Here is a 22,097-nt window from a genome sequence, read left to right on the forward strand (position 1 = left end):
AAGTCAGGCTCCTGCAGGGGTGGAGTGAATGGCCTAGAAGATTCCAGCTCCCTGTAGGAGACCCACAACCTCTCCCGGCCTGTCACTCAATCTTGGGGAAATATTGTTTCAAAGAAGAGAAACAAGGGCCCCATTGTGTGGGAGCAGCCGTCAAGTCCTCCTTCCCAATCTGGCCCCTTTCTCCCTCCGAGCAGGCCCAACAATGCTGCTTCCATGTTGTTTTCTGACGGACAGTCTGAAGGTCAGACCCCTAGCCATACCGACAGAGCAGAGAAATAACCATAGCTCTCGGAGTAGATGTTCAAGGAACACCCACAGAGCTAGGGTCCTTTTTGCTCACCTAACCCACAGAAGATGACTAGCCCTGCTGTCTCTCACCTTGGCCTTTTAAACATGTCCTTCTCAACCTCAGCTTAAATCCCAAACCTCCCCACACGCCCCCCAGGGCCTTAAAGATCTCCTAGGTGCCAATGCCTCCAGGGCTGGTCACTCAGTGGGGACTAGGGAGCTGGATGCCCAGCCCCTGCTTCACGTGTGGCTTCCTCTGCAGGCCCCTCCCTGTCCCTCCCCTTAAAGGGAAACACACAAACATATTCCACCCCCCACCCCACCCCTGCCCTGCATATAATGACTGGCCCCGGGCTTCCTGAGGAGCATTCAGAAGCGCTCAAGGACGGGGCAGGGGCCTCCGCCAGCAGACGCCCTGGCCTGTATTCCTCTCTGCTGCATCCTCTCTGAACTGTCTTCAGGGTGGTCAGTTTGCTGCCCAAAGCCTACATTCTTTCACATCCTAGAATGTCTCAGCACCTGGTATACAACTCAGCAGTTCTAGTAGTCACATCACTAAAGAACTTACTAGAATAGGGATGGAAGAGGCAGCGCAGGCCCCCAGGGGCTTCTCAACCAGCTCCACACCTAGACCCGCTTTCCAGAAGCTCCACCACCCGGCCTGGCAGCATCTGTCTGATGTTCTTCCCAGTTGAGAGCTTCCTCAGGCACTATGAGGGGGACACTGGGAGGTGGCCATTCCCCAACTAAATACTATGAGAAACCCACTCAGCGACAGCGGCACAAACTGGCTCTGAGAGTTCTGTGGGTTTTGTTTGTGGTGGGGGACGAGAGGCTTTGATCAGAAAAACCCTTTGTTAAAGCCCATCGAGGACCCCAGGGGAAAAAAATTAAAACAAAATCAAATAAAATCTGTGACGTGGCCTGCATGTTTCAGAAGGAGAAGGGACATGTTCCGTACCCAGCGCGCTGCGGCTGTGGCCACCCAGGCCCCCAGACCGGGGCAGGGGATGTGGTTCATCCTGGGGCCCGGCAGCGGGGCCAGGCTCGCTCGGGTGTCGACTGCAGGCCTGGGCGATGCGTCACCTCCTAGCCCAAAGAGGCCCAGAGCTCTGGTTACAGGGGACTCTCCACCATGGACACCAAAGTCACCCATCTCCCCACCCTGAGCCCGGGCCAATATCCTAAGCTTCCAGCCAGAAGAAACACCCACAGAAAACCGTTTGTTTTCTTAAGAAAATAAATATTTCTAGGAGGTTAAGCCAAAGTACAAGGGCTGGACAGGGGCAGGAAATGGAGGTAATACGGACAGTGAGCTTCGTGGCTCCCTCCTCCGGAGTCCCAGCTAGGGCATCAGGCCCTCACTGAGTCTGGAGGTCAGGTGCTCGCGACTCCCTTTCCCATCCCGGAGTGACAGGAGTTGCCCACTTCGTGGAGATGATGCCCTGTGCTCCCATGCCAGCTGTGAGCCCCCACTGGCCACAGTGCCTCAAGGTGGCAGGGGCTGGAGGCTCAGGTCAAACCAGGCGGAAATCCCTGTTCCTTTTTTACCACCAGGGAAGAAGTAAGAGTCAAGTTTAGAAAAGGCCCAGGGGGCCTGGTTAGTACTTGGATGGGAGAAAAGGCCCAGGGAAGACATTCGATCACCGGACGGCTGTATCCTCAGGACTAGCCTTTCCTCTGTAACATGAGTCCAAGCCCTGGGCCACTGCTGCAGGCCAGGCAGATGAACCAGTCTCGCCTCTCAGCGCCGGCGGAAGGCCCGGGATATTCTCCATGCGTTGGGCTCCTCATAGCGGTTGTACAAGGGCTCAAGACGCTGCTGCTTCTTCTGCTTGCTCAGCTTGGTTGGGTCGGAGACCTTGAAGAAGGCTGGAGCAAACTCCACAAGCCACCTGGGGTCGATAGTGGTGACCTCACGCATGTACTCCTTTGTGGTCAGCACCAGCTCGTGGTACACCACCCTGAGTGGGCATAGAGAGAAGGCTGCAGACTCCCACGCAGGCCCCGCTCCACAGTCCCCGTGGGCCCTGGCGGGCCTCAGCTGAACTTACCTTTTACCCCCTTACCTCCCCTGAGGGGCCCCTTGGGAGGATGACAGCCACGCTCCAATACCGAGGAGCTGCACGTGTCTCACTGTAAGAAAGCTGTTGGGAGGTGTTCTAGTCCCGGCTCTAACTAGGTAAGTGACCTGAAGCCAAGCACACCCCTTCTCTGGACCTGGGTTTCCTGCTCTGTGGGGTGGCAGCGTGGTTTTTCTGGCTGTCTCCACAGAATTCTGGGGCCCTGAGGCAGCGTCCCGGGGACTGCTGCAGGGGCAGGGAAGGCCGAGCAGCAAGGCTCTGCGTCTCTAACTCCTCCTAGCACGACAATCCATGGTTTTATCGTAGTTTGATATTAGGGTGGGTAAGAGTCCAACTTTTAAGTGCTACTTTTAAAAAACTTGCTTAAACCGTCCCACTAGACAATCTCTAAGGTCCTCTTTGGTTCTCACTCCTATGACTTTATTTCTCAAAATGTGCCGGACACTGTGCCCACCTCTGGCTTCCGCTGCTTTAGAAACAGAAGTGATGCTAGAGAAGGTAGTGCCGGGCTGGGTGAAGAGCCAAATGCACAGTGCCAGGAGAGCTGCAGGTCCTTTCTGCCCACGAATGCCCCCCAGACCCGGCTCCCGCCCACCTACCACTCGGGCTGTCTGTTGAAGAGAGCGCTGGAAGGGTGGATGTAGACCACCTGCTGGTCGATCAGTGTCCGGTAGCCCTCCTGTGGGTCTTTCTTGGCAGCGTTCCGGAAGAATCCACTGCAGATGGCCTTTTGCACTCGCACCGTGGACTTGCCACAGGAGACCACATCCAGCTTGTGTCTAGCAGGAGAAGAGATCAAGAGAGGATAAAGATGCGAGACTACTCTGCGGTCAGAGGTTCTATCTTCTGGTGAAGGGGTCAAACACCCCCCCCAACCCACTGTGGGTCCTCAGAGTCTGCGGCTCCCCTCTTTCAGCCCTAAGTGCACCAAAGGGGCAGCTCTACAGTGGGCAAGATGGATGCAGGAAGAGCCAGAGATTCTACCTGATTCAATCTACAATGTTCCGCATGCTTATAAACAAAGCATTTTACAATTACTGAGAAATAAGCTTCTTAGGAACTTTCTGAAATGATTCTCAGCTGCACCCTTGCCTGGGGAGGGGTACAACAAAGATGGAAAAGTTGGAGGAAAAGGCATGTGGGAGAAGCCTGTAACCTCTCAGGTGCACGGAGAGACAAACAGATAGGATAGTCCACACAGACACGGGGCAAGTCCCCAGACGTCACCTGTCCATTATGCCTAACATCTGCTTGCGAATATCCTGGGCCCGGCGCAGAGAGCGAGCCTGGATGAAGTTCTCATAGCACCACGGGTTGGAGAACTTGTTGTTCTTCCAGGAGTTGTACACAGCCAGCAGGGTAAGGTGGTCCCCTTCGGTCTGGTGGAACTTGGCTTTCTTCTGGTCGGCGAGGGCTTGTTTATCCTGCCAAGAAGTGGGACAGAGGATCAGTTTCCGTCCAACAGCGACTAAGTGAGCACTTGGCAATTGCAGAGCCCTACCCGGCCCCAACAAGTGTCCATATCAAGCACTACGGTGGCAACAGGCCGATGTAACCCAACATCACCACACCCTGTACCTGAACGTGAGTCTGAACTCCCTACCTTGGGCCTGTAGAAGACGTTCTGCACCGACAGCATGGACACGATGGTCAGCATCTCCTCACTGCAGCCCAGATGAACGGACATGATCAGCATTTTGCACAGCATTGGCTCCAGGGGGAATTCTGCCATCTAGAGGGAGAAGTGGAGACTACAGCTGCTGCGAAGCAGAAGACCCACCTGTACTGGCCAGTGGCAGACCCTGAGAGCCCAGTGGGCAACAGACCACAGGACCTTTACCTGGGCATGATGATGTGAGCTGCCGGTCTCTATCAGGAAGAATGTTGTTTTCAAATTTCCCAAATAAACCTCAATGAAATGCATGTGACTGAGAACATAACTCTTGTTGGGGGTAGATGGGAACTTTGCATACATCTTTCAAAATTAAGCCTAGACTTAATCGTGTATCCCGAAGTAAAACTGACTGTGGATGGAATTCCTTTTGATGTAAAGAAATAATTTTAGGGGCACCTGGGTGGCTCAGCAGGTTAAGCCTCTGCCTTCGGCTCAGGTCATAATACCAGATCGAGCCCCACATCCAGCTCTCTGCTCAGCAGGAAGCCTGCTTCCCTCTCTCTCTCTGCCTGCCTCTCTGCCTACTTGTGATCTCTCTGTCAAATAAATAAAATCTTAAAAAAAAAAGAAAAAGAAAAGAAATAATTTTAAGTGATAGGGGACAATCCAGTTTAAAAACAGGCATCTAGAATTCTACTCAAAGTTGACCCAGGGCCTCAGAGTTTGATTTTGCACAGAACATAGCGTTCAGAAGGCTGGCTGCTCTCACGGCAAAAGCACTGTAAGTTCAGTCTGGCTCCTACCCTGCGGCCCAGGCGAGTGAGCAGGCCCTCGTCGTCCAAGGCCCCCAGCGTATACAGCTGCTCCATGGCTGTGATCAAGGTTTCCATTGGAGGCGCATCCATGAAGTCAAAGGACAGCAGGTCATTGATGCCCATGGCCTAAAAGAGAAAGGAAGAAAATGTGTGACGAGAGGGTCAGCCCCACCAGCGTTAATGGAGAGGGACAGTCCTTGTCCACTTCTTTCCTGTTTCTTCTGCTGCAGGTAGGAAGTCACCAGTAAGCTTAGCAGTCATCTCCAAGGCTGGGCCACACGAAACACTCAGACTAGTAGAAAACATCTACTTTCTCTGGAAACTTGAACAACTGCTCCTTCCAGGTAAACGCAAATACAACTCAACACCGAAAAGACGACAATTTAACTATGGGCAAAGGGAGGTGCCTGGCAGGCTCAGTCAGAAGAGCTTGCAACTCTTGATCTCAGGGTGGTGAGTTCAAGCCCCACGCTGGGTGTGGAGATTACTTAAATAAACAAATAAATATATTTTAAAAATAAGTAAATACAGATAAAAATGGGCAGAGGACACGAAGAGACATTTCTCCAAAGAGTATGTTATAATAAAGATGGCCAAAAAGCACATGAAAATATGCTCAGCAGATCTGGTAATTAGGGAAATGCACATCAAAAGCACAAGAAGGGGCAACTGGGTGGCTCAGTCGTTGAGCGTCTGCCTTCGGCTCAGGTCGGGATCCCAGGGTACTGGGATCCAGCCCCGCGTCAGGCTCCCTGCTCAGCGGGAAACCTGCTTCTCCTTCTCCCACTCCCCCTGCTTGTGTTCCCTCTCTTACTATGTCTCTGTCAAATAATATATAAAATCTTTAAAATAAAAAAGCACACGAAGATGCCACTTCACACCCGCTAGGACAGCCACACTAAGGAGGGCTGGCAAAGATGTGGAGAAACAGGGACACTTGTGTTGCCAGTGGCAATGTAAACAGGTGATTTCTCGGTGAGTTAAACATACAATCACCCTATGATCCAGCAATTCCACTTCTAGATATGTCCAAAAGAACCAAGAGGAGGAACACAAGCAGATATCTTTGCACTCATTTTCATAGCAGCATTATTCACACCAGCCAGAAGGCAGAAACCACCCGATTATCCACCAACAGATGAAGGGACAAAGAAAACACAGTGTATGTACACCAGGAGTATTACTCACCCTTAAAAAGGAAATTCCAACACAGGCTATAACACAATGAACCATGAAAACATGATGCAGAGCAAAAGAGGTCAGACACAAAAGGACAAATGCTGCATGATTCCATTTACATGGAAATTAAGTTCACAGAGACCAGAAAGTGGACTAATGGTCCTTTTAGAAAATGCTTCTAATGGTCACCAGGGGCTGGACGAGAGGAAAAGAGATGGTTCGATGTAACGGGGACAGAGTTTCTGTTTGGAATGATGACAAAGTTCCAGAAATGGACAGTGGTGATGGCTGCATACCCGGGAAAGTTAATGCCACTTAATGCCACTGAACTGTACATCTTAAAAAGGTTGTAAGGGTAGTATATTGCATATTTTACCAAAATTTTTAAAAAAGGATAACACACCAGCTTGTCCTGTCTCTTGCATACATAATTTCTGCTATGCATCAAGGAAGTGCCTTGTGGCAGGTAGCAGGGCTGTGCAGATGACTAAGATATGGTCCTGGCCCTCACAGAGTTCACGACGGTGAGACTCATGGATATGAAACCACAGTAACACAGCGCAATCTGCGTGCTGGGCAGAACAGGCCTTCGATGTGTCTGTTAGCTCATCTGATTAATAGAAGAAACAGAAGAGTGATGCACTATTCAAGTATGTATAAGGGAGATGTGGTGGGACCGAAGCCTTCTATTTCTTTCCCCTAAAGTGATTGTGACCATAAACACAGCAGGAGTCCAATAAGTGCTTATTGTATGAATAACTACAAGAAATTATGTTAGCAATCAGCAAGCACTGTGGCAAGGGCCTTTACCTGTATTATCTCATTTATTTTCACAACAGATACTATTAATAGCCCACTTCTGGAAAGGAGAATATAGAACAGAAGGCTGAGCAGATAAATTTGCCAAGGGCAGAGAGCTCAGAGCTGAAGTTTGAGCCACAGATGCCTCTCTGTTCTCACTCCAGAGACTGGAGCAGGGTTTTTTTTGTCTGCAGCTCTGTTTTAGCCCCTCTTACAGCAGATGAATAATAAATTACAACAGAGCACTCCACACCAGCAGAATGCCAGCGCCCCAGGGCAGCATCCGTGTCAGGGGTGGGGATGCCATCAGCTGGGAAATTATTCATGCAGCTCCCCCTGCCAAAAGAGAATGAGGGTCCTCACTGGGGACTGACAAAGGAAGAGCAGTGATTCAGAATGAAAACCCAGCCCCCAGAGGGTCAGTGTGAAACCTGTACTGATAGTTCCCTTACAAAGTTTTTAGACTGGGAGTTTCACTTCCATTCTAAAAGAAGAGAATAAGATGGGGGTTGAAGGAAGTGTGCCTGTCCATGGTTTGGCACCAATTAGATTTTTCTAATATCCTTTTAGAAAATGCTCCTAAACCCAAAATCTCTTATAACCAAATATCCTGCTGGTTATTATGGTAAGAAAAAAACGCATGCTCACAGCAGTCATGCCAACTTAGCCTCAGAAGGCAGTGGAGTGGCTGTTATCACAGCTATTTGCATTCCATTCAAAGGGACTGGTTCCGCGAAATTACTGAAGTATTTAACAAGGTTGGTCAAACCGACATTCATTTACGATGGACACAGGACTGGACTGCTCCACCAGCCCATTCTAACAGGACAGTGATTTCTACCTTGAGTGAGAGCACTGTGCTTGCTAGGTTGGTCCTCTGAATTTCCGGCACGTTGGTGGTCAGCATTTCATCTCTGTAGGCACGTTCGGTGTACAGCCTGTAACACTTCCCTGGGCCTGTTCTCCCAGCTCTGCCAGCTCGCTGCTTTGCCTGAGCCTAGAGGGGCGGGCATATAAAAGTAACATATCTGTTAAACATTGCTCAACAGTTCTACCCAGGAAATCTGCTAAAAGGGGGGCACTGAGCAGCTGGCAAAACCCGAAACGGGATTTATTTCACTTCCTTTAGGACCATTTCCAAGACTATCAATGCTCTTATCATCCCCTCTCTAAAACTCGGCATGCCAGGAAAGTTTGTTCAAGTGAGGCAAATATTAGCAACATGAATGGAAGAAATACCGTAATTGTAGATTATGTTTGTAGAAATGCACGTTCCAAATAGCGTGCCACAAAAGAAAAGAAAAGGTATAACACAATCTGAAAAATACCATCCCCACAGTCGTGACCAAAAATGTAAGTGAACTAAAGAAACGTTATGTTAATCATACCAGTGATGACTCTGCAGCTTGTGTGTGTGTGTGTGTGTGTGTGTGTGTGCGCGCGCGTGCGCACACACGCGCACGGATGTGTAGGCTCTGCTTGCAAAAGAATTCTGAGCTCCACTTCATGGCTCAGCATGGAGCCTAACGCAGGGATTGAACTCATGACCCTGAGACCAAGACCTGATCGGAGACCAAGAGTTGGATGCTTAACCCACTGAGCCAGCCAGGAGCCCCTCCCAAATCAGGTTTGAGACTCTCAATAACAGAAGGAAATGTTCATGCACACAGGTGAAAAAGCAAGTTATAGAACAATACTAATTTTGTAAACAAAACAAAAATACTACCAGAAGGAAAAACTAGGAAAAAATGCCCTAAAACTGTGGATAACTCTGACGGTAGGCTTGCAGACCGGTTCTACTGATTTTTATCAAAGATCTGATGTTGGACATTATTATACCTTAATAATCAATAAAGTTAAATATTTAAACAAAAAATACACAAAACCATACGCTTAGTAGACCACTAGACTTGCAAACAAGAAACAAACAAAATGATGGGCAGGAAAAGCATCAAAATGATGACAGCTCTGGTACGAGGATTATGAGCAATTCAAAATTTTTTCTCCTCTTTCTCCAAAATAATGTAATGCTTCTCTGCACTACTTAGGGGAGAGGGGCATTAATTTTTAAAGTATTTTTTGGGGGGGTGCCTGGGTGGCTCAGTGGGTTAAGCCTCTGCCTTCAGCTCAGGTCATGATCTCAGGGTCCTGGGATCGAGCCCCGCCTCGGGCTCTCTGCTCAGCAAGGAGCCTGCTTCCCCCTCTCTCCCCCTACTGCCTCTCTGCCTACTTGTGATCTGTCAAATAAACAAATAAGATCTTTTTAAAAAAAAGTGGTTTTGGGGGGTGCCTGGGTAGCTCAGTTGTTAACGTCTGCCTTTGGCTTGGGTCATGATCCCAGCGTCCTGGGATTGAGCCCTATATCAGGCTCCCTGCTCAGTGGGGAGCCTGTTCCTCTCTCTCCAGCTCTCCTGTGCTTATGTTCCCTCTCTCACTCTCTCTCTGTCATAAATAAAATCTTTAAAAAATTAAATAAAAATTTAAAAAAAAATAACTAAATAATAAATAATAAAGCATTTATGTGTTTTTCTAAGTAATCACTACACTCAGTGTGGGGCTCGAACTCATGGCCCTGAGAGCACAAGTCACATCCAACTGGGCCAGCCAGGTGCCCTGAGGGGCGCTAATTTTTAAGTTAAAAAAATATACGTAGGTTTATTTATTATTATTTAGCCATAGGTTCCTAGGAAACAGTGACTCGCAATCTGAAGAGGGCCATTTGGTGACAAAACCATCTGTCTTACAAATGGCACCAGGATTTTACAAATTCCTATTCCAGCCCCAAACCAAAGGATAGAGTATGAAAAGTCACGAAGCACTGAAAGGCAGGAAGAAATCGCGTACTGTACGGCATTCTACAGAGAGGACACACATAGCTAACTTCTCAACCACTGCAGGCTGCCCGCACCACCCCGAGACAGGGCACAGAGCATACATGCAGGGGCCAGACCGCCCCCGTTCAAATCCTGGCTCCACCCACTGTGTGACCTTAGGCAAGTCACTTAACCCCTCTGTGCCTCCTTCTCATCTGTGCAATGAGAGTACAAACAACATCTATCACTAAGGACGGATGCGACGATGCAGTGAGCTCATGTACGTGCAAGTACCTCGTGCCTGGTTCTTAGTAAGCACTCTGCAGACGGGAGCTAGCATTCCTTAAGGTTCAAAATGACAACAGCCTTTGGATTTCTATGCATGACGAAAAGTCACACATCCCTCAAAGAGGAAAAATGCACTTCAAACCCAACACAGGAACCAGCAGCTCCACCAACAAGCCCAACTCTACTGTGCTGACTACACCCTGTACACAAGCACACACCATTTATTTTTAAACAAAAGTTGGAGTCTACATGCTATGTTTCAGCTCACTTTTTTCAAATAATATATCATAATTATATGCTGATGTCATTAAACATAGATGCGCACCACCACATTAACACCACAAGACATTCTACGGCAGGGATACGCCATATTTTATTAAACAGCTTCCCTTTTGGAGTTCATTTAGAATTTTCCCAGGTTTCCTTTCATATAAATAATGCTTCGGTGAACATCCTTTTTCCCTTACCTTCAGATGTGTGCTTACTATAAACTTTCAGATGTATTCCTGCAAGTGGAACCATTACGTTCAAAAGATGACCTTTTTTTTTTTAAAGATTTTATTTATTTATTTGACAGACAGAGATCACAAGTAGGCAGAGAGGCAGGCAGAGAGAGAGGAAGGGAAGCAGGCTCCCTGCTGAGCAGAGAGCCCGATGTGGGGCTCGATCCCAGGACCCTGGGATCATGACCTGAGCCGAAGGCAGAGGCTTTAACCCACTGAGCCACCCAGGCGCCCCAAAAAATGACCTTTTAAATGTTTGATGCCTTGTAGCCAAAATGCCCTCAAAAAAGCTGATCAGGTTTTTCTTTTTCTTTTTTTTTTTTAAAGATTTTATTTATTTGTCAGAGAGAGAGAGAGAGAGAGAGAGAGAGAGCGCGCGCGCACAGGCAGACAGAGTGGCAGGCAGAGGCAGAGGCAGAAGCAGGCTCCCCACAGAACAAGGAGCCCGATGTGGGACTCGATCCCAGGACTCTGGCATCATGACCTGAGCCGAAGGCAGCTGCTTAACCTACTGAGCCACCCAGGCGTCCCTGGGTTTTTCATTTTTAAATATAATTTGGGCAGGAGATTATTCCACAATTACCAAAGAAATACAATAACATCTCATGAATTATTACTATCTCAGATGTCTGTGGCTAAGTACAGTATCTTTAAAAATATGCCCTTATGGGCTCCTGGGTGGCTCAGCAGGTTAAACGTCCGCCTTTGGCTCAGGTCATGATCCCAGAGTCTTGGGATCAGACCCACGTCAGGCTCTCTGCTCAGCAGGGAGTCTGCTTCTGCTTCTGCTTTTCCCTCTTCCTCCATCCCTTCCCCTTCCCCCAGCTTGTGTGTACACGGGTGCGTGCACTCTCTCTAAAATAAATAAAATCTTTAAAAAAAAAAAAGTATCTCTTTAAAATAAAAAAAAAAAAAGAAAAACAATAAAGTTCAAAATATAAAACCAAGCCCTAGTGAGGATTTTTAGGACAGCTGTGGGTAGAAGCTGCCATACCTGAGAAATCGGAGTGACCACGAGCTGGTCGATGCCGGTCTTGGAATTGTAAACTTTCTGCTTCACAAATCCAGGGTCCACCACGTAGTAGATGCCATCAATAGTCAGTGAGGTCTCTGCAATGTTGGTGGCAATCACGACCTGCAGATAAGAAGGACACCGCTGGATTGAGCTGCCCAGGCACAGCCCTGAGGTGTGAATCAAGACATTGGACCTCAGACATTTTCCTGAACGAGTATGCCACTCTCTGCCTCTCTATGTGATTACACAGCACTTAATCTGTTTGGCCTCAAATGGGTGGAAGGGGAGGTGCCTTCATCTTAAAGGTCAAGTTGGGAACGGGGTGGTACCTGAAAGGAGAAGGGGAACACGAAAAAGCAAAGGCCAATCAAAGCCAATTTCATTTGATGCAAATGGCTACATATCTCATTTTCTAGATCCAATGTTGATTACTACAATTTTAATTTTCTTGCACCCTGGGAAAGCAGAGATTTCCTGGCATCACATGTGCCAGTGCAAAATGAGATTTTTCTTCCCCCATGGGGACATCTGGACTACAAAATGGGCTGTTTGTGTATGTGGAACGAGAGATTTTTTTTTTTTCTTCTGATCATAAAATGAACGAGGCGGCAGAGGAATTTCATGGTTTATGTGTGTGCAGCCGTATGTGTGATCTGGAAGAGTATTGGTCTCGGCTTGGCACTGCCACTGTTCTTCCACCCAGAGGTTCAGCTAATAAAACACAATTGCTTGGAAAAATCATTGCGAGGAAGCACCACAACATTCCACATTGTGCCAGCATCTCACTGGCCCTGAAAGGCTTCCACCTGCCACTGAGCCGCAGAGCCCTCCTGAAAAGAAGTCCATGGGGCGCCCAGGTGGCTCAGTCGGCTGAGTGTCTGCCTTCGGCTCAGGTTATGATCTCTGGGTCCTGGGATCAAGCCCCACATCAGGCTCTCTGCTCTGCAGGGAGTCTGCTTCTCCCTCTCACTCTCCCTCTGTGCACTCTTCTCTCTCTCTCAAACGTTATCTTTAAAAAATATTTTAAAAAGAGGCACCTGAGTGGCTCAGTGGGTTAAGCCTCTGTCTTCCACTCAGGTCATGATCTCAGGGTCCTGGGATCAAGCCCCGAGTCAGGCTCTCTGCTCAGCAGGGAGCATGCTTCCCTCTCTCTCTCTCTCTGCCTGCCTCTCTGCCTACTTGTGTCTCTCTCTGACTTGTGGTCAAATAAATAAATAAATAAAAATCTTAAAAAAAAATTTTTTTTTATTTTTTTAAAAGAGTAAGTCCAGGGCGCCTGGGTGGCTCAGTGGGTTAAGCCGCTGCCTTCGGCTCAGGTCATGATCTCAGGGTCCTGGGATCGAGTCCCGCATCGGGCTCTCTGCTCGGTGGGGAGCCTGCTTCCCTTCCTCTCTCTCTGCCTGCCTCTCTGCCTACTTGTGATCTCTGTCTGTCAAATAAATAAAATCTTTAAAAAAAAAAAAAAAAAGAGTAAGTCCAATCATCAGGAACAGAACAGAGGAGGAATCACTATCTTTCCCCTCCCCAGGCACCCTCTTCCATCAGCTGTCCAAGCCAGAAAGCTGGGAGTCATTGCTGACTTCTCCCTGCCCTTCCTCCCCACACCTCCAGGCACCCATTATGGCATCCATTCTAATGATTCAGTGTGATTCGAATCCATCTGTCTTGCATTCCTAGATATGTACTCAAGAGAAATGAAAACATATGTCCGCACAGAAACTTGTAAACAAATGCTCACGGCGGCATTATTCATAATAGCTAAAATGTGGAAACAACCTGAATATCCAAAAACTGGTGAATGGAAAAACAAAAATGCGGTACATCCACATTCTGGATACAGACTATCACTCTACGACAGAATATTGTGCAGCAATTAAAAAAAATGAGTACTGAGGGCGCCTGGGTGGCTCAGTTGGTTAAGCGACTGCCTTCAGCTCAGGTCATGATCCTGGAGTCCCGGGATCGAGTCCCGCATCAGGCTCCCAGCTCCACGGGGAGTCTGCTTCTCCCTCTGACCTTCTCCTCGCTCATGCTCTCTCTCACTGTCTCTCTCTTCTCTCAAATAAATAAATAAAATGTTAAAAAAAAAAAAAAAAAAATGAGTACTGGACACATGCTACAACGTGGATGAAACTTGGAAACATACTAAGTGAAAGAAACCCAGCCACCAGAAACCTCTTATTATATGACCCCATTCTATGAACTGTCCAGAATAATCAAATCCAGAAATACAGAAAGCAGATTAGTGGTTTCCAGGGGCTAAGCAGAGGGGTGAGGGGGGGTGATTGTTAAGGGGTACCGGGTTTCATTTAGAGTCATGAAATTATTCTAAAATTAACTCTAGTGATCAACAGTTATGATTAATTACCATCAGTAATGGCAATTAATGATCAAACGATTCTGTGAAAAGCCACTAAATTGTATGTTTTAAAAGCTTGAATTGTATGGTTCGTAAATTATATCTCAGGAAGGCTGTTATTTTATTTTATTTTATTTATTTATTTATTTTTTTTTTTAAAGATTTTATTTATTTATTTGACAGAGATCACAAGTAGACAGAGAGTCAGGCAGAGAGAGAGAGAGAGAGAGAGAGGGAAGCAGGCTCCCTGCTGAGCAGAGAGCCCGATGCGGGACTCGATCCCAGGATCCTGAGATCATGACCTGAGCCGAAGGCAGCGGCTTAACCCACTGAGCCACCCAGGCGCCCATGGAAGGCTGTTATTTTAAAAAGCCCATCTGTCTCCTCTCTCACTGTCTCCTACGCACACCCACACAGTGAGTTTCAGCTGCTAGAAGGACGCAGCCCCCTGAGATGGCCACACTTTCTTGTCCCAAGGCTATCACAGACTGTCCTCTCAGAATGCTTGTCCTCCTGCCCTTCCCGGCTAGAGGAACAGCCACACGCTCTTCAGGATGAGCCTAGGTCCTTATTTCCTCTAAGAATTCTGGGCAAGGGCCTCCCCCTTGGGGTATCCACAGCCCCAGCAGCTCTTTCACACCATACGTTCAAGGCCTGTCTACCGCTGGGTGCCCCACAGCAGAGAGGCCTGGCCTCACACCGCAGCCCTGGTGCACACCCTAAAGCCTGGCAGAGGCTCAAAAAATATCTGTCGAATACAGAAGATGAGGAGCTAAGGCCACATACAAGATCCTTATTCCTTAACAAACTGGTCTGACTGTTTTCTAAGACATAAAAAAATCAAAGCTTGCGTGCACCTTAGGCAATCCCCATTAGGGCCAGGTGCATAGGCCACGTGGTTCGGGCACACAGGAGCTTCACCTCTGCCTGCTGTTACCTTTCTGCTGCCAGGCGGAGCCGGGTCAAAGATTCGGGTCTGCATCTCACTGGGAAGAGCAGAGTACACTGGCAGGATGATCAGCTCTGGAACATCCGGTCCCAGGGACTTCATTCTTTCATAGAGGATCTCACACGCGGTGTCGATCTCCTCCTGACCAGTCAGGAAGACCAGGATATCACCTAAGAAGAAACCATTGACTTCCTGTGTGTGTGCTCCACAGAAAAGACAGACATGAAAAGAACGCCAAATGATAGAAGATACACTCCTCTTTTGACCTCTAACAAACCAAGAGGTTTTCATCCGTCCATGTTTATTCTGGGTTTTCATTTTTAGTGTGTTCTTATTTTTAATATTTAATTTTTAAAAAATTTTGTGTCTATATTTATTTGTGTGTGTGTGTATGTCTATGTTTAAACAGATGCATTTAAACCCTGCAGGCCGGGCGCCTGGGTGGCTCAGAGGGTTAAGCCTCTGCCTTCAGCTCGGATCATGATCTCAGGGTCCTGGGATCGAATCCCTCAGCGGGCTCTCTGCTCAGCGGAGAGCCGCTTCCCCCTCTCTCTCTGCCTGCCTCTCTGCCTACTTGTGATTTCTCTCTCTGTGTGTCAAATAAGTAAATAAAATCTTTAAGAAAAATAAAAATTAAAAAACAAATAAATAAACCCTGAGGGCCATTATTTATACCTCTACCGCCCCTTCAAACGTATAAGGCATTGGCTTAGAGAGAGACTGATATTTAAAAGACTTTGTTTTATAAGATGAGAGAAAATCGACCCACGTCGGGACTTCTGGCCTAAGAGGGGAAAATGCTCTTTCCTCCCACCTGGTGGTTCTGTTAAGTGGATCTGCATGACAGTGATCAAGCTGGCGTCCAGATAATCTGTCTCCGGTTCCTTCGTGTACAGTATCTCCACCGGGTATGTTCGACCAGGGATGGTGAAGATGGGCGCTTCGTAGAAGTACTGAGAAAACTTCACTGCATCCAGTGTGGCTGAGGTGACAATCAGCTTCATGTCCTGCCGTTTCTGAACCGTCTAAAGGGAAATGCAACGTGGCTAAGAAGAACTAAAGCAAAAAGGCAAAGGGACTCAAACCTGATTCCCAGAACTGAGTCCCTGACAGGTGGAAGGGTCACCAAAGAGCACCTAGCTACCTTCTTCAACAACCCGAAGAGCACGTCCGTGTGAATGGTTCTCTCGTGCGCCTCGTCCAACATGATGATCGCGTACTGTGTGAGGTCAGGGTCAATCAGGCACTCTCGGAGCAACATCCCGTCTGTCATGTACTTGATCACTGTCTCTGGGCTGGTGCAGTCCTCAAATCGAATGGTGTAGCCCACCTAAAGCAGAAACAAAGCTGAAAACCTGAGACACAAACCTCCCCTTTCTGCAATCACCAGGCAAGACTTCAGCCCAGTGAGAATGTTCCCTGCAATCTTAATAGGTAAGAATTCAACCAAGACATGCAGTGACTTCCTCACAGTAAAATCTGCCTTGGATTTGACCCTGAACAGATCAATGATGACCATGAGAACCCTCTTCCCCACAGGAGAAACATGAAGGAAGACAGTACCATTCCCATTTCACAGAGAGAGATCTGGGCCTGTACACTCTCTTCAGGCATTTCCAGAACAGCTTCACGACCCACTTACCTCTTGGCCCAAGCAACAACCAAACTCCTCTGACACTCTTTTGGCCACTGACATGGCTGCTACTCTTCTGGGTTGGGTACATCCAATCTTGCCCCGGGACGTGTAGCCTGCCTCCGCCAGGTACTGGGTGATCTGTGTTGTCTTCCCAGATCCTGTCTCTCCAATAACTATCAGGATTTGATTGTCATGGACAGCCTGAAAGCAACAGAATATAAATACGGTCATTAAAATTTCCCACACGTTACTCTAGAGGAAAATAATCAATGTTTACATTCTAATACTAAAGAAGAAAAAGGGGATATGATAATAGACATATGACAGGATTATAACCAGAATCTAAAGTTATGCATAGAAAAAAATATCAATGGTGATTTTCTAGGGTAATGCTCTTTCTTACTTGAACTACACGTATAACTTAAAAACTTGGAACTTTATGGATATTCTTTTTTTAACTGATTCAACTCTACTTTTTAAAATTTTATTGGTTTTCTTAAATTCATAAGAACATAACGGTTGAGGCTAAAACCATAAACTACCTGATAGGTAGTTTCCCTGATATCCCTGATTTTACGTATTTATTTTTAAGTATTATACACACACAGTTGAAGAATTCAACAGTAAATAAAAAAGGTATATAAAGTGTTCCAGGGGCACCTGGGTGGCTTAGTGGGTTAAGCATCTGCCTTCCACTCGGGTCATGATCCTGGGGTTCTGGGATCGAGCCCCAAAACAGGCTCCCCACTCACTCCACTGCCAAAACTCCAATACCTTAGCCCAGAAGTCTTATTTCTACACCATTTATAACAGTAAAGGATGGCCATCAACCTGTATGTCTATTAATACAGGATGAGTTGGGGCGTCTGGGTGGCTCAGTTGTTAAGTGTCTGCCTTCGGCTCAGGTCATGATCCCAGCATCCTGGGATCGAGCCCTGCATCGGGCTCCCTGCTCAGTGGGAAGCCTGCTTCTCCCTCTCCCATTCCCCCCTGCTTATGTTCCCTCTCTCACTGTGTCTCTCTCTGTCAAATAAATAAATAAAATCTTAAAAAAAAAAAATACGGGGCGCCTGGGTGGCTCAGTGGGTTAAGCCGCTGCCTTCGGCTCAGGTCATAATCCCAGGTCCTGGGTTCAAGCCCCACATCGGGCTTTCTGCTCAACAGGGAGCCTGCTTCCTCCTCTCTCTCTGCCTGCCTCTCTGCCTACTTGTGATTTCTCTCTGTCAAATAAATAAATAAAATCTTTAAAAAAAAAAAAAAAAAAAAAAATACAGGACAAGTTAAATAAGCCAGAGCACATCCACAAAAAAAAAAAAGAAAGAAAGAAAATTTTTCTGAGCTTATCATGATTATCATGAAGGGGAAAAAGCAAGATGCAGAACATATGCACCGTATGCTGCCACCTAGAAACAGAGAGCAGACATAAAACATAGAGTATTCATGCATGTACTTATGTATTTGTACTTGCTTGTGTATGTTTGAGATAACACCAAAAGGATTCATTAGGAACCAGTAAACTCGGCTGCCCAGGGAAAAGTTTGCTGGTCTTCAAATCCAATCTCCAAAAAAATGGAAAGAAGTTCCCCTAGCAAAGTCTTGCCCAAATGGGATCCCTGGCTATGCATCCCCATCTCTCTTACTGGCCGGGAACGCTGCTCTGGGCCACACAACACTCAGAACCATTCCAGAGGCCCCTCGTTCAAACAGGTTTATTTCCTCATTAGGAAAAAGAAAAATGCAGGGGCGCCTGGCTGGCTCAGTCAGCAGAACATGCAACTCTTTTTTTTTTTTTTTTTTTTTTAAGATTTTTTATTTATTTATTTATTTGACAGACAGAGATCACAAGTAGGCAGAGAGGCAGACAGAGAGAGAGGAGAAAGCAGGTTCCCTGCTGAGCAGAGAGCCCGATGTGGGGCTTGATCCCAGGACCCTGGGATCATGACCTGAGCCGAAGGCAGAGGCTTTAACCCACTGAGCCACCCAGGCGCCCAGAACATGCAACTCTTAATCTCGGGGTCATGAGTTCAAGCCCCATACTGGTGTAGAGATTACATAAATAAATCTAAAAAAATGTACAGACTAATGAATATATATATTGCATATGTATATATATGTAATATATATAATATGTATGTGTATATATGTATGTATATAAAATATATAATAAATATTTTATATGCAAGTGTGTGTGTGTGTGTGTGTAAAGTTTTTTAGAGTACTTGGGTGTGTTGTTTTTTCCTATCCTCTTTAGAAGAGCCACCTCAAATGTACACATATCCATGCAACTAATTTCTATTCAAACACGTCCTCCTTCTTTTAGAAAACCTCGCTACTCCCGCACCGACACATCATAAAGGGGCTTCTCACCTGGACCAGCTGCTCCTTCAGTTTGTAGATGGGCAAGCTCTCTCTCTGCTCAATGATTGACATCTGGGTTTTCTTCCCATAAGAAGCTTTGTTGCCCCCAAAGGCATGCTTCTTCCACTCGGGAATGTCATTGGGCATCATCCCAATACCCCTCATATTGGCGGCAATCTGCCTGCCTTCCGCTGCAAGGGAAGACACACGACTTAGTATCATCCTCAAGCTACCCCGGTGCCCCCGCTCCCAACATTCAACAAATCCCATTTCTCCAGTGGATCCCTCCTGTCTGCTACCCCTGCGTTCAAGCCACCATCCTCTCCCGTTAGAAAAGTCTGCTAGATCACCTCAAGTGTCTACACTCAGCCCATCTGATCCATTCTGCTGGGCAGCAACAATCCCTTGGCAATGCAACTCTGATCACGCCCTTCCCCCGTTTAGACCCAGCAGCACCTGCCAGTGGACTCTAGAATTGCGCCCCAATTCCTAAGTCCTGGCCGCCCCACCTCACAGCCCCAGCCCAGGCTACTCCTCAGCCTGGGACACACGCCCCAAGCCCACCTCATCCCCTCTGACGGACACAGTCCTATTTATCCTCAGGTCTCAACTTTCTCAGGGAAGTGACCCACATCACCTGTACTTCACACAGCACTGGTCGTGATATGGTTAGTTAGCTGGTAACTGTGATTAATCTTCATTGTCCCCACTAAACTGTAAGCCTTGGGGCGCCTGGGTGGCTCAGTGGGTTAAAGCCTCTGCCTTCGGCTCGGGTCATGATCTCAGAGTCCTGGGATCGAGCCCCACATGGGCTCTCTGCTCAGCAGGGAGCCTGCTTCCTCCTCTCTCTCTGCCTGCCTCTCTGCCTACTTGTAATCTCAGTCTGTCAAATAAATAAATAAAATCTTTTAATAAAAAATAAATAAATAAATAAATAAAAATAAACTGTAAGCCTTGTGAGAGAAGGGATTATGTCTACTTACTTCACAGCATACCTCAAGCTCCCCAGTTGCCTCACACGAATAAGACTCTATCTGGCAGTTACTTAATATTGACTACACAAACAATTATGTGAAAAAAGAAGCTTCAAAGCTGTATTATCTTTAATATAGGAAATTCTTAGGGCACCTGGCTGGCTCAGTTGGTAAAGTGTGCGACTCTTGATTTTAGGTTTGTGAGTTCAAACCCCACATTGGGTATGGAGACTGCTTAGAAATAAAATACTTGGGGCACCTGAGTGGTTCAGTTGTTAAGCATCTGTCTTCAGTTCAGGCCATGATCCCAGGGTCCTGGGACCAAGCCCCTGCATTGGGCTCCCTGCTCAGCAGGAAGCCTGCTTCTCCCTTTCCCACTCCCCCTGCTTGTGTTCCCTCTCTTGCTGTGTCTGTCAAAAAAATTAACAAAATCTTTAAAAAAAAAAAAAATCATAAAATCACAAAATAAAATACTTAAAAAAAAAAAAGTTTTGTCTTTTCCATAAGCTCTACGCCCAATGGGGGCTGAGATCAAGAGTTGGATGCTTAACCCACTGAAGGATCGGATTATTTCTGAACAGTCCACATGCCCCTCCCAGGGTCTTACCATCAGGCAGAGGATCAACCCAGTGTTTGTTGAGCCCCATGGGAATAGAATCCATCTCCGCTTCCCTCTGGGCCTGCTTGAGTTCCCGTCTTTCTTTGGCTAAGGCACTTTGCATCATTGCTGCTTGGGAGAGGGAACCATCCGGGTTCTAATGCACCAGAGAACAAACAGCATCACAGTAAGACCTCAGCATGCAGTAAATATCCGGGAAATAAAACATAGAGGTTAAGCCCCCGAACCTAAGAAGGACATTCATCTCAATGTACCAGACTACACTGGAAGAACTGGGGCTGTTGGCTTGAAGATAAGAACCCCAAGAGAGGGGCGCCTGGGTGGCTCAGTGGGTTAAAGCCTCTGCCTTCGGCTCGGGTCATGATCCCAGGGTCCTGGGATCGAGCCCCGCATCGGGCTCTCTGCTCAGCGGGGAGCCTGCTTCCTCCTCTCTCTCTGCCTGCCTCTGCCTACTTGTGATCTCTGTCTGTCAAATAAATAAATAAAATCTTTAAAAAAATAAAAATAAATAAAAATTAAAAAAAAAGAACCCCAAGAGAGATGGGACACACAGGAGGGGTAAGACTTCTTCTGTATTTACAGAATGTGGAACTAAAATTAGGACTAACATGGCTGTCTTGGTAAGAGACATCTCAGCTTCTAAAGAAGAGCTAATGATCAGATCCCTCTGAAGATGGGAGTGGATCTCCTTAAGGGCTGGCAAATTCCCTGTCACCAAAACGTCAAGTAGACAGAAAACCACAGAGGAGGAATTGTTGCAAAGGCTATGTGAACGAATTACTGGGCTGGGCTGGAAGATCTTTAAAATATCCTTTTCCAAACCTAAAAACATATCATAACTTTCCATGAGTTCTTCTCTTCACAGCCCTGCCACCCGCAGCACTCAGCGCTATAGCTTCTACTAAGGGCCCGCCCCAACTGGTCACGTGAGCCCTTCAAAACTGCCTTGGAATCTGCAAGGGCAAAGGCAGTAATAGTAGATCAACCACTCCTATTTCCTCCTTTGTTCCCAAAACAGAGCAGAATGAGAGCAAAAGAAGCAAAAAGGCCAAAGTAACAAAGCCAAATCAATCACCGTTTAAAACAAAAACATTCTAGACCCTGACCAACAGTCAATAATACTATCTTCAGCCTAACTTCTGCTTCTGCATATGTAATAGACTGCTCTGAGAAACTAACTGAACAGTTACATCAAGAAAAGAAATTCGCTCGGCACACCCAGGTTAGAGGCCCAGCATTTCTCACCTTAACGATTTTAATAGGGCTCATGTCCATGCTTTGCTTGGTGTGCCCTCTCAAGAATGGAGGCTCTTCCTCAACCAGTTCGATCTCAAGATCTTCATCTAAAAATCCCCCCAAAAGAAAAATTAAGAAAAAAAAAAGGAGAGAGAGAGAAATAATCAATCATTTTTACCAAAACAAATGATTTCCATGGCACCAGTGATCTTTAACAAAGACAGCTCACAAAGTCAAAAAGATAGCAATTCAAGTGAAACTCTAACAGAAAGGGCTGTTTCCCCTGCCCCCAGGTACTTCTGGCATTTATACTCCGACAAAAGAACTGATCAGAGAAGCTACTTTCAAAAGAAGTTAAGGGGCCCTTGGGTGGCTCAGTGGGTTAAGCCTCTGCCTTCAGCTCAGGTCATGATCTCAGGGTCCTGGGATCAAGCCCCGCATTGGGCTCTCTGCTCAGCGGGAAGCCTGCTTCCTCCTCTCTCTCTCTGCCTGCCTCTCTGCCTATTTGTGATCTCTGTCAAATAAATAAATAAAATATTTTTTTTAAAATCATCATAGATAAATA

General features: G+C 46.9%; 1 protein-coding gene across 2 annotated transcripts in view; it reads right to left on the minus strand.

The window, feature by feature from the left end:
• Nucleotides 1-2,032: 2,032 nt before the first annotated feature.
• LOC111158115 (DEAH-box helicase 8) overlaps nucleotides 2,033-22,097 on the minus strand; it is a 31,802-nt gene continuing 11,737 nt past the window's right edge. For both annotated transcript variants that reach the window (XM_022519972.1, XM_022519973.1), the window contains exons 10-23: nucleotides 21,542-21,639; nucleotides 20,285-20,432; nucleotides 18,713-18,894; nucleotides 16,352-16,546; nucleotides 15,854-16,039; nucleotides 15,524-15,734; nucleotides 14,698-14,879; nucleotides 11,381-11,521; nucleotides 7,624-7,779; nucleotides 4,791-4,928; nucleotides 3,976-4,104; nucleotides 3,600-3,796; nucleotides 2,972-3,151; nucleotides 2,033-2,252 (exon numbers count right to left, since the gene is read on the minus strand). In XM_022519972.1, coding sequence (XP_022375680.1) covers nucleotides 2,033-2,252; nucleotides 2,972-3,151; nucleotides 3,600-3,796; nucleotides 3,976-4,104; nucleotides 4,791-4,928; nucleotides 7,624-7,779; nucleotides 11,381-11,521; nucleotides 14,698-14,879; nucleotides 15,524-15,734; nucleotides 15,854-16,039; nucleotides 16,352-16,546; nucleotides 18,713-18,894; nucleotides 20,285-20,432; nucleotides 21,542-21,639 — 2,363 coding nt within the window. The remainder of the gene's footprint in view (nucleotides 2,253-2,971; nucleotides 3,152-3,599; nucleotides 3,797-3,975; nucleotides 4,105-4,790; nucleotides 4,929-7,623; nucleotides 7,780-11,380; nucleotides 11,522-14,697; nucleotides 14,880-15,523; nucleotides 15,735-15,853; nucleotides 16,040-16,351; nucleotides 16,547-18,712; nucleotides 18,895-20,284; nucleotides 20,433-21,541; nucleotides 21,640-22,097) is intronic.

The sequence above is a fragment of the Enhydra lutris genome, unplaced genomic scaffold (assembly GCF_002288905.1).
Source record: "Enhydra lutris kenyoni isolate GAN:26980312 unplaced genomic scaffold, ASM228890v2 scaffoldscaffold57, whole genome shotgun sequence".
NCBI classification, from domain to species: Eukaryota; Metazoa; Chordata; class Mammalia; order Carnivora; family Mustelidae; genus Enhydra; species Enhydra lutris.